Source organism: Xenopus tropicalis, chromosome 10 (assembly GCF_000004195.4).
Source record: "Xenopus tropicalis strain Nigerian chromosome 10, UCB_Xtro_10.0, whole genome shotgun sequence".
NCBI lineage: Eukaryota > Metazoa > Chordata > Amphibia > Anura > Pipidae > Xenopus > Xenopus tropicalis.
In genome coordinates this window covers 19,570,897-19,583,761 of record NC_030686.2, presented here as the reverse complement: position 1 = coordinate 19,583,761, position 12,865 = coordinate 19,570,897, and the positions used below count along the sequence as shown (strand labels likewise).

At 41.6% G+C, this 12,865-nt stretch overlaps 1 protein-coding gene across 2 annotated transcripts in view; it reads left to right on the top strand.

Annotated features, from left to right (window-relative positions):
• Window positions 1-12,865, top strand: part of brca1 (breast cancer 1) — a 70,560-nt gene that overhangs the window by 31,059 nt on the left and 26,636 nt on the right. For both annotated transcript variants that reach the window (XM_012952508.3, NM_001114491.1), the window contains 3 exon segments: window positions 10,591-10,676; window positions 11,883-12,057; window positions 12,493-12,589. In XM_012952508.3, the coding sequence (XP_012807962.2) occupies window positions 10,591-10,676; window positions 11,883-12,057; window positions 12,493-12,589 (358 nt within the window).

The following is a 12,865-nucleotide window of genomic DNA, read 5'->3' as shown; positions in this document are numbered from 1 at the left end:
AGGGGTGCAACAATGTTCACTAGATTCTTCCAGGCTGTAATGGTGGGCAGGGTAGGGCCATCCAGTGCATTGCATTTGCGTAAAACAACAGTATTCTGTAGCATAGCCGGGAGCTATTTTGAGAAATTATGCTGTCTAGGATTCCTATCAGACAGGTTTCCAGAGCAGTCATGGTAGGGAAGGCTAATTTATTTGAGAGATAATTAGTCACTGCTGACCAGAACTTATTGATATGGGGACATGACCAGATCATGTGAAAAAAGTTAGCAGGGCTTGCTCCGCATCTCAGGCAAAGATCTGTTGGGGTACGGCCCATCTGATGCAACCTTAATGGTGTGATATACAGGTGATGAAAGATTTTATACTGTATTAATCTATCTTTGTTAGATATAAGACAGTCTTGTTGCCTCTTCCCAATTGTCTTGAGTGAGTACTGGTATTTGGAAAGACCGCCATATTAGTGCGGAGTGGAACGGTTTGGGGTCTGTGGAGAGTTTGAGGTGTAGATTTGAGGTGAGCTTTGCTAGATTACTAGAATGAAGAGTTGCCTCCACTGTTAAAAAAATGAGCTGAGGGGTGGGAGTGGTAAATTGGTCCCTGAACACTGATCGCAGCTGCAAATATTTATAAAAGGGAAGCGTTGGTTGTTGAACTTTCTCTCGGATCTGTGTGTATGTTGGGAAGGCTGAGTGCTCCATGAGATCTCCCAGATATTTGATATTGTGGCGAGGCCAGAATAAGAAGTTGTGTAGTGATCTAAATTGTGGTAGATATTGGTTACCCCAGAGCAGCAGCCTAGTCGTAAGTAAGGGTGGAGGGTGTTTGAGTAGTGTGAGTGCTATGGTCCAAGCTTTATGCGGGGTAGTGAGGGTTGTTGGAAGTGGGGCTATGTCTGTATGGAAAATTACTTAGTCCTTCCCAGGAGGCAAGTATAGTTGCTTGGAGTTGCATATTTGGGGTATATGGGTCATGAATGAAGCACCAATGCAAGTAGTGAATCTGCGAGGCTAAGAAATAGTGATAAAAGTGGTGGACGGCCAGGCCCCCTTCAGCTAGGGGAGCACATAGTTTTGTCCAGGCCATTGTGGGGGGCCGATTGTTGCAAACAAATGGTAGGATAATTTGATTAAGTTTCCTTAAGAAGGTTTTAGGGATAAAGATTGGGGCATTATGCAATATATATAAAAATTTGGAAAGATATACCATTTTTATTATATTTATGCGGCCCCAGAGTGAGAGTGGTAACTTGGACCACTGGGTCAGTCGGGTTTTAAGATCTAAGAGTAGGGGGTCTAGATTAAGTGGCATGTATTTAGTAGGATCTACAGGTACAAGGTACTAAGTTTGTATTTATTCAAATCTTTTTCCCTAGTCTTGGCGTAGGAAGGAAGGGGCTGACTTTTCTTTGGGGTACAATCTGTACAGCCGTGACGGATTGCACCTTAATGGAAGGGGGTCCGCTGTGCTAGGGGAGAGAATGGTTAAGAGGCTGGGAGGAGTGTTTAAACTAGACAAGGGAAGGTGGGTGAGCTAGAGTTTTATGGGAAAGCTAGTGTAGGCAGTTGAATTAGCAAAGGGTCGTGGGGGAGGAGTGAGGGGGGCATATAGTTAATCAGATAAGGGAAACAGACTAATATTCACCTTAGCTCTAACTCTCCGTTAGCTAATGTAAATATCCTGAGGGAGAAGTAGTAATCTCCACTGCATGCTGGCTTATGCACGAAGCTTGTCAGGTAAATTAGGCGAGCTGCAGGCTATTGCATGTATTGAAAATGATGATTTAATTGGTATCACTGAGGCCTGGTGGGATGAAAAATGCGACTGGGCTGTGAATTTAAATGGTTACATGCTTTTTAGGAGGACAGAGGGATTAAAAAGGGTGGAGGGGTTTGTCTTTATGTAAAGTCAGATTTAAAGCCATGTAGTAAAGACATTACCAATGAAAATGTTGAAATCTCTTTGGGTAGAAAGCAGGACTAACGGTTACAAAGAAAATGATCATTGGTGTATACTATAAACCACCCCATATAGATGAGGGGGATGAGGCCCAGCTACTATTGCAAATGGAGGAGGCTTCACAACAAGGTTAAGTTGTTATTATGGGGGACTTTAATTATCCGGACATTGACTGGAGTAATGGGGTGGCTAAGTCAGAAAAAGCTAGTAGGTTTGTAAATATGCTAAATGACAACTTTTTATTTCAGGCAGTTCAAGAAACCTACTAGGAATGACTCCATTTTGGATCTGGTAATCTCTAATAATACCGAACTCATCTCTAACATTTGTGTGGGTGAGCATTTGGGGAACCGCGATCACAACATGGTCTCCTTAGAGATAATGCTGCAGAGACAGCTCTATAAGGGATTAACTGAAATGCTCAATTTTAGACGTACAGACTTTGCCAGTATAAGGGCATCTCTGCAATGTGTCAACTGGGAAAGGCTTTTCCTAGGGTTAGACACAGAAGGAAAATGGAACATCTTTAAAACATTGCTTTGCAAGTATACGGGTCAGTATATTCCCCTTGTAAGCAAGGAGAGGCATCACAGAGCAAAACCTTTATGGTTGAATAAAAGTGTTAGTGTGGAGGTTGGTAAGAAAAAACGTGCTTTTAAAGCATTCAAGTTAGCTGGGGCAGCGAAAACTTTCATCAGGTACAAGGAAGCAAATAAAGCATGCAAAAAAGCTATCAGGCAAGCTAAAATAGAGATGAAAAGTGATATTGCAGCTAGGAGTAAAAAGAATCCAAAATTATGTTTTAATCATGTGAATAGTAAAAAAATGAAGCAAGAAGGGGTGGGAACCTTATTATCACGGGGGGGGGGGGTAAGTTGATGAGAACGGGGGGAAAAAGCAGAAGTTTTGAACTCTTATTTTTCATCTGTCTATACATCTGAGGAGCCAGCTAATGAAGGCTTCCCTTTTAATATGCCCAGTTCTAGTAATTTAGCTACTGACGCATGGGTCGCTCAGGAGGAAATTCAAAAGAGACTTGAAGGGAAACAAAGGTCCAGGTCTGACATCAGTAGTAGGAATGCTTTTGGAAGGGGTAACAAGGGATAGGGTACTTGAATACATTGCAGTTCACAATACTATAAGTTTGTGCCAGCATGGTTTTATGCATAACAGATCTTGCCAGACTAATTTAGTCGCCTTTTATGAGGAGGTGAGCAGGAACCTCGATGCTGGAATGGCAGTTGATGTTATCTACTTGGACTTTGCTAAAGCTTTTGATACAGTACCTCACAGAAGGTTAATGATCAAATTGAGGAATATTGGCCTAGAACATAATTTTTGTTATTGGATAGAGAACTGGCTGAAGGATAGATTAAAAAGAGTGGTGGTAAATGGAACATTTTCTAATTGGACCAGTGTTGTTTGTGGAGTACCGCAGGGGTCAGTCCTTTGTCCTTTGCTTTTTAACTTGTTTATTAATGACCTGGAGGTGGGCATAGTTTCTATTTTTGCTGACGACACTAAATTGTGCAAAACTATAAGTTCCATGCAGGATGCTGCCGCTTTGCAGAGCGGTTTGGCAAAACTGGAAAACTGGGCAGCAAACTGGAAAATGAAGTTCAATGTGGACAAGTGCAAAGTTATGCACTTTGGTAGAAATAATATAAACGCAAGCTATCTGCTAAATGGTAGTTTGTTGGGGGTATCCTTGATCTAGGGGTTTTTGTAGATAACAAGTTGTCTAATTCCTGGCAATGTCATTCGGTGGCTACTAAAGCAAATAAAGTGCTGTCTTGTATAAAAAAGGGCATTGACTCAAGGGATGAAAACATAATTTTGCCTCTTTATAGGTCCCTGGTAAGGCCTCACCTTGAGTATGCGGTGCAGTTTTGGGCTCCAGTCCTTAAGAAGGAGCTGGAGAGAGTGCAGAGACATGCAACTAAACTGCTGGAAGATTTAAACTATGAGGTTAGACTGTCGAGGTTAGGGTTGTTTTCACTGTAAAAGAGGCGCTCTGTACAAATACATTAAAGGGGATTACAGGCAGTTAAGGGGTGTTCTTTTTTTTTTTCCCATAAAAACAATCAACGCACCAGAGGCCACCCCTTTAGATTAGAGGAACGGAGCTTCCTTTTGAAGCAGCGTAGGTGCTTTTTCACGGTGAGGGCAGTGAGGTTGTGGAATGCCCTTTCTAGAGATGTGGTAATGGCAGATTCTGTTAATGCTTTTAAGAGGGGCCTGGATGAGTTCTTGAACAAGCATAATATCCAAGGCTATTGTGATACTAATATCTACAGTTAGTATTGATGTTTGTATATATAGCTATGTATGTGTTGGTATAGATTGGTAAGTATAGGTTGTGTGTGCTGGGTTACTTGGAAGGGTTTAACTTGATGGTCTTTTTTTCAACCCTATGTAACTACAGTTATCCAGACTCCTCGGTATTTAATTATTTAAAGGTATATTGGATAGTATGGGCTGTGGTTGGAGGGGTGTCTACAGGGCAAAGAATTGATTTATCCCAATTGATTCACAGACCGGAATAGTGACCAAAGTTGTCCACCTGTTGCAGCAGAGAGGTCAGTGATGCCCTGGGATCTGCGAGATAGATTAGTAGGTCATCTGCATATAATGATACTTTTTCTTTGATATTACCATATTTAAGGCCCCTAATACCTGGGGAGTTACTAATCAGTATGGCCAGGGGCTCTATCACTAGGGCAAACAATATTGGTGAGAGTGGGCAGCCTTGACGAGTCCCACTTTCCAGGGAAAATGAGGGAGATGTTATGCCATTTACTCAAACCCTTGCTGTGGGACATTGGAATAGTAACATACATAGTAAGTTGGGTTGAAAAAAGACATACGTCCATCAAGTTCAACCATAATGCCTATATATAACCTGCTTAACTACTAGTTGATCCAGAGGAAGGCAAAAAACCCCATCTGAAGCCAATTTGCCGCAGAGGGGAAAAAATTCCTTCCTGACTCCAAGATGGCAGTTGGACCAGTCCCTGGATCAACTTGTACTAAGAGCTATCTTCCATAACCCTGTATTCCCTCACTTGCTAAGAATCCATCCAGCCCCTTCTTAAAGTTATATAATGTATCAGCCAGTACAACTGATTCGGGGAGGGAATTCCACAACTTCGCAGCTCTCACAGTAAAAAAACCTTTGCGAATATTTAAATGGAACCTCCCTTCTTCTAAATGGAGTGGGTGCCCTCGTGTCCGTTGGAAGGACCTACTGGTAAATAAAACATTAGAAAGATTATTATATGATCCCCTTATATATTTATACATAGTTATCATGTCACCTCTTAAGCGCCTCTTCTTCAGTGTAAACAGACCCAACTTGGCCAGTCTTTCTTCATAACTGAGACTTTCCATACCCTTTACCAGCTTAGTTGCCCTTCTCTGGACCCTCTCTAACTCAATAATGTCCCGTTTGAGCACTGGAGACCAAAACTGAACTGAATATTCTAGATGGGGCCTTACCAGCGCTCTGTAAAGGGGAAGAATAACCCCCTCCTCCCGTGAATCTATACCCCTTTTAATACAGCTCAAAACCTTGTTTGCCCTTGCAGCTGCTGCCTGGCATTGCTTGCTACAGCCAAGTTTATTATCTACAAGGACTCCAAGGTCCTTCTCCATTATGGATTTGCCTAGTGCAGTCCCATTAAGGGTATAAGTGGCTTGCATATTTTTACATCCCAGGTGCATGACCTACATTTATCCACATTAAATCTCATCTGCCACTTAGCCGCCCAGATTGCCAGTCAGTCAAGATCCTGCTGCAAGGATGCCATATCCTGGATAGAATTGACTGGTCTGCAAACACTGATACATTGCTTTTAATACCCTCCCCTAAGTCATTTATGAACACGTAGTTTAATCCACTTTAAATATGATAAGCCAAAGCCGGACAAGACCTCCCATAGGTATCCCCATTCAATTGAAACCACTAAGTGAGGGATTTGTAAATTGGTAAAGAGTCTTCTCAAATTAATGTCAGTGGATCTGCCGGGCATAAAGCCTGATTGATCAGGGTGTACAATATCAGAAACCACCCGTTGAAGTCTCAATGCCAGAATTTTGGCATCCGTGTTAATTAGAGAAATGGAGTGGTACGAGGAACAGAGGGAAGGATCTTTACCCAGCTTTGAAATGACCACTATTAACACCTCAGCAAAAGAGGCAGGTAGTGCTTAGTTATCATGCATATTGTAAAGTTTCTAATAATTTAGTAGGTATATGTTCAGATAGTGCCTTGTACCAGTTTGAAGGTAGTCCATCCAGACCTGGGGGCCAATTCATTAAAGTGCGTTAAAACGAGCGCTATTTATAGCATGCTTTAAAAATGTTATCACTTCTTATTTTTTGCGACTTAACGCTCGATTCACTAAAGGGACAGGCGTCATAATTTAGTCGCGATGTTCTTTGTGTTATTTAACTCACAATGAGCGTTTTTCTTGTGTTATTGTCCGCTGTGCGCAATATATTTCGCCACGTGCTTTATTAGCGCACGATTTAACACACGTAACCATTACTTTCAGAAAACTACTTTTCTGAAAAATATAATTTCCCTGAAAACTGGAGGATGCATCACTCTAGGGCCAACACATACTTGAAAAAATCCCACTGTAAAGTCCATGTTGTGTTGCAAAAAGCTCACGAACCACAATTTTCTTTAAGTACCGTCTGCCCCAAGTAGGTGTTAATTTTCACACAGACTAATGCGATATTTAGCACGTTTAACGTTTCATATGTGTTTGTGAATCTTGCGTTAGTATTATATCTATGCGAAAATTAACGCAATACGAGGTAAATAATTTATATGATCGTTTTTTTGCGCATGCCATATGCGTTTTAACGCATGCGAAATTACTTGAATCGGTACTTCTTTATTGCGTGCTTTTTAACACAAAAAGTGAATCGGCCCCCTGGTTAAATGGGAGGGTTGCTATTGCATCATCAATTTCTTTGTAATTCGGGCATCTAAATAGGCCCTATCGTCTGGGGTTAGTTTTGGAATGGGGATGCTTGCTAAGTATTGTATTAGTTGTGTCTTAGAGTAGGTAACTCTAAGTAGTTGAGTATGTTTTTGTAATAGGAGGCAAACTGTAATGGTTTGAGGTTCTGTGGAAAGTGTACCATCCTCTAGGCGAATATGGGATATAGCTGTAGAGTTATTGTAGGGTTTAAACAGATAGGCTAGTAGTTTGCTATTCTTATCTCCTTGCTCAAAAATGCGCTGATTTTGGTATAGTATTGCCTTCCTTGTTAGTGAAATAGTAGCCCAATTAAGAGAGTTCCTTGCAGATAGAAGCTGTTCATATGTGTGCTCTGTAGGGTTTTGGGTGTGTGTAGTTTTTGGTGTATTAAGACCTCTCTGCTTCAATTAATTCCTTTTTCTCATCTCTCGCTTGGGATATTACTGCTGTTAGTTCGCCCCTCATAACTGCCTTAGAGGCATGCCAAAGCATGAGCAGTGAAGTTGAAATATTGTTTAATTCCCAGAATTCTGTGTAGGCTTTTTGGTTATGTGTAGCAACTATATCATTTTTAAGCCATGGGTTCCCATGGGGATGGGTTTCAGCGGAGGGAAAGGCTTAGTGGGGAATGATCTGACAGGGCTTGCAGTAGATATTGTATTGTCGACCATGGGCAATAAGTCCACTGAGGCAAAAGTCAGATCAATTCTTGAAAGGGACTTGTGGGTAAGTGAGTGGTAGGAGAAAACTCTCGCTGTGGAGTTTTTCCATCTCCAAACCTCCGTAAGGCGAAGTGCATTAGCCCATACCGTAAGTCTGGTAGATCTGTTGGGTTCTGTTTTAGATCTATCCAGGGAGGGGTTCATGCAGTTATTAAAATCTCCCATGATGAGAAATGGGCTTATGGGGAACTCTGGCAGTTTAGAGACAACTTGATCTAGGACGGACATATATATATATATATATATATATATATATATATATATATATATATATATATATATATATATATATATATATATATATATATTATTATTATTAATAATTATTATAGGTTTATGGGCAAGGAGACCATTAAGAATCATGAATCTGCCATAGTAGTCTGTATGTAGCTTGATTAATTCAGACGGCACCCCTTTACATATTAGTATTGAAACTCATCTGGAGTAAGAGGAATAGGTAGAGTGGTAGTGCCATCCCACCCAGGGTTTTTTAAGTGCTAGAATTTTTTGGCCTGTGAGATGGGTCTCCTGAAGTAGGAGAATAGAAGGAGGATATCTCTTTAGGTAAGTAAACATGAGACTCCTTTTGAATTTTGAATTAAGTCCTCTTATATTCTAAGAGGTCACTGAAATATTGGCCATATTGTGTTGTATTTAGATTTATTGCTGCCGTGAGCGATGTCCGCAACTATTTCGCAATTAAAAGAGAGTATCTTATAGAATTGTAAGACCTGGAAACTGGAATTATAGACAAACAAAAAACATAATATCCCCAACCAAAAATCCCTAGCCCACCCTACCCACCTTCCCAACTTAGGTGGGTCTAGTACCCAAAACTGTAGCATGCTTTTAGAAGCTTTAGAGGGCATGTCTTCACTCATCCAATAAATATTGTAGTAAAAACTTAGAAAAAATAGAAATAACTAGAGTGTAATCAAAAAAGGAGTAGCAAAGGGCTACCGCAGCATCAGAGCTCTGTAGTAGTACCAGACCGAAAGTGTCGGCAGAAGTGTCCAGAGGATAAAGGCCTCCACATTGCGTAGCCTTTAGAGGGCTGTGCGGCATTGTCTGAGTATTGATGGAGAGTCTCCCCTTCCAAAGCGATCTCCCACAAAGGTGTATTGAAATTCCAGACTCTTTAAAGTGTACTTTGGGGGATCTTTGGGACTTTTGACAGTCTCTCAGACATCCTATTGAGTCCTTAAGTGTCCCAGGCCACTGGGACACTTAAGGACTCAACAGGATGTCTGAGAGACTGTCAGGAGTAAGTGTCCCCAGAATATTGTCTAAAGCAATCAGCCATCAGGAGTATTTGAGGATGATAGAGAATAACTGGTTTCTAGTTCTTCAATCACGAGGTGGTGATCGTCTGGGATTCCTACGGCGTAGCCAGTCATCGGCCTCTGTAGGTGAATTGAAGAACTGCACTCAATCGCCATCTTGTATTTGGAGCCTTGCGGGGTACATCATTCCATATTGAATACTTGCTTCACGTAGACATCTTTTTAATTGCTGTAAATGTAGCTCTTTGTTTCTGTATTGTCGGCGAAAAATCTGGATATAGTGAAACTGTTGTTCCATTAAACGTAATGGGACCCTTGAGCCTTGCAGCATCTTGGCCCCTGTAGTTCAGCATACGCAGCAGGAATGGTCTTGGAGGGGCTCCAGGAGGATGTGGCTTGGTAGGAACCCAATGGGCTCTCTCAACTACAAATATAGTGGAGAACACGTAGTTTCCTAAGTTTTCTTTGGGCCAGTTTTCTATGAAAGTCTCTGGGTTTTGCCTTCTGCTTTCTCAGGTAGGCCCACAATGTGCACATTATTTCTACGGAGTTTGTTTTCAAGGTCCTCCGTTTTGTCGAGTGCTTGTTGAAGCTTTTGTTTAATGCCGTCTTGTCATTTGGAAGAGGGGAAACTATGTCCTCCAATGAGGAGACTCTAGTTTCTAACTCCGTGGTACGTTTTGTTATATTCTGCAAGTCATGGCGCAGGAGAGAAATGTCCACCTTGATTTCTTCTAGTTGTGTTGTTGTAGCGGTACGACTTTCAATTATTGCTGAGAGGAGTTCACTTGGAGTTGGTTCTGGTGCCTCTGATTCCATTCCTGGTGAGGGTGGAAGCAAGTCAGCGGGCAAGATAGATTGGGAGCTCTGTGGTTCAGTTCGAGCAAAATGCTCCTGTTGTGTGGCCGCTTTTGTCTTTTGTTTTTGAGAATGCTTCCCCATTGTATTGCTAGTTTTTGCAGACAATGTCCCGTTTTATATATTGGTACTGCACGTAGGTCTGTCTGGCAGAAATAGTACCGCTCTGTGCGCGGTGCTGTTATATCTTGACGGTCAGTTCACCATCTTTGAGATAAACCCCTATTCAGTGTGTAGCGATTCTAAATGACCACACTACAGACTAAATAAGGTGGCCTCTGTGGGAATATAAAAGTTCTGTTGCTTGCAGTATGGTTTGCAGCCTTTTCAGCCTTGTGTCTGGAGAGAGATTGCTTTGAGGCTGGAGAGAGATTGGAATGGGGCTTGAGGTAGAACACATCAGTGCACTGGAGTGGGGTTGATGGAAGGTGTTGTTTAATTTGATCTGATTTCTACCACAAAGGATATTTCAAGTGACTGCAAAACACTGTACCTCTTGCCCATATGCTGCCCAAAAGTATCTCATATGTACTGATAGTTGGAAGACCCTCTTTATCATATATAATCCATGTGTACCAGTTCTTGTTGCGTAAAATTGATTGGTTAAAAGAATGTGTGAACGAGATGTTGGCAAGTTCCAGTCTACAATATTGGATGTTACTTTCAAAATAGTTCTACATTGCCTTCAATATGCCCGTTAGAATCCAGAGAGTAATACTGAAACAGCATAAACTGCCTATCAAATATGATCATTTAATCATTCTTTAAATCTTCCAGCTGAAGCATCAGAATGTGAGAGTGAAGCAAGTCATACAGGAGATTCCTCTTTATTGTCCTCCCAGGATGAGCTCCTGAACACCCAGGTATGTATTCAAATGTGTTAATTCAGTTCATAAGAACCCGATGTACTTCTGAAGACTAATACTGATCCTTAAGAGGATGTATTGGTTTCTTATATGATAACAGTGACAGTAATGCTGGGAAAGGTTAGAGAAGGACCTTATGTTAGGTAGTTAAGGCGCATGGCTTGTGTGGATTGGAGGTGGGGTTCTACTTGCTGGCAGGGCCCTTGACCCAGAGACCTGGGTGACCAATTGCCTAATAATTGTGTGTGGGGGGGGGGGGGGCGCTAGGGGACTGCTTAGCAGACTGCGCCCCTTTGATCCCAGATGACAGTTCTTGCAGTACCATTTAGGTTTCCAGTACAACAGATAGTAGAATCCAGAGGTGACTGATCACAATTGTGTTTATTGGCTGCCGAAGCTGGTGTTGACATTGTAGAAGATGCAAACTGATGGTGCTTTAAAGGAGAAATATAGGATAAACGAAAAAACAACCTAACCTTTTAGGCAATTATGAATAATATATGGTGCTGCTTTTACTTTGATCTTAAAATTAATACTATCTGTAAAAATGGTCCCTATTGGAGCTCCCTATAGGTCCCAAGGTCTCAGGACCCTGCCTGTATTTCAAGTAAGGGGTGGTCATGTTTTAAAAGTCCCTGCCAGAAGCACTACCTGCTGATTGACTCCTATCCTATTGTGCAGTGTGCTGAGTGCCTCTGGCTCCCCTGCAAAGCCTGGAAAAGGAGGCAGCAGGAAGTGGAACAGATGGGTGGGACTAGAGGAATTTTTGGGGACATTTTCAGTCAGCCCGAAACACTACTTTTTAAAGTGCATTCTTTCTATTTAGAAAAGTACAATTTATTAGCACAATATTGTTTTTTACATCATATGTCCCCTTTAAGGGGACAAATGAAAAAGTGAAGTGACACATTTAAAATGAAGACCAATTGCAAATTTTCTTGCAAATTTTATTACGCTCTACACCATACTAAAAGTTAACTCAAAGGTTAACGACCCATTTAATAAGTTGTACTTTTTAAAGCCCCCCCTCCAGACTAATAATTGTATCATAATTGGGGCCTATGGAGACCAATGTGATCCTTGCCCAATGGAAATTTATAACCTGGCAGATTGATATCGGATCATTTTCAGCTCAATATCTGTCGGAATTACAATTCCGTTATTTTAGTTAACAGATTAACATTTATTTGATGTTTTATACAGCAGCGGGATTACATGAAGGACAGCTTAAAGAAACTGCAGCAAGAAATGGCTGCTTTGGAAGCAGTACTGGAGCAGCATGGGACCCAGAACCTTTCAGCAGGGACAGCATGCATCCCTTCAGCTGAACATGTCACATATAGGCAGGAGGAGGCTGTAGAAAAAGAAATAGCTCAAGGTAAAGAGGCATTGATTTGAAGTGTAATCAGTTCTAGTCCAGCAATGTTAAGAGCTGGGGATCCTCTTCCTTCATCAGTCTTCGCGCCGCTGGAGAATGCGTAGTAAAGTGAAAATCCAAACTTTTTACAAAAAAGACAGCTTTTTCACTCTACTGTGCATGCGGGGGCCCAGGGATTCTGAAGGTAGACAAGATAGACAGAGGATAGCTTGCTCGCAGCTACCCGGTGCTGGTGTGTTTTTCTCCTAGCAGGAGCACCAACCCGGGGTATAAGATAAGTGACTACAATCACTGGGGGGGTGCCTAACATGTTGGCGCTCCCCAGTGATTTTATCTTTCCTTCTCTTGTAAAGTTGATTTCAGCTTGCATGAAAGGGCAAACCATAAAATGTCAGTAATATTTGAAATTTTTTCAAAATGTATTTTGTTTTGCAGGAGATAACTCAATTGTACGAACTCCTCCAAAGCCTGATGCAAATGGGTCAGCTTTGATAGGGCAGAGCACGGACAATGGCTTGCAGAGCAGGAATAGGTAATATTTGCATTTTTTCACATATACTGTGGGGCTTTGGCAGGAGTATTTTTAACTGGCAATGTGTCCATTAGTTGTAAAGGGGGGAAGGATTGAGCATGCATAAAAGGCACAGAAATGAGAGCAGAAACAAGTAGGTAATAAAGAGGCGGTGGAAAAAGGGAGATGAGCATTGAGCAAGTACAGATGTCATAAAGATTGGAGAAGGAATGGGGGCATGTAGAGAGGGCATTGGGGTGAGTGGCAGGGGGTACAGAGTTCGGAGGTGGGGTGCAA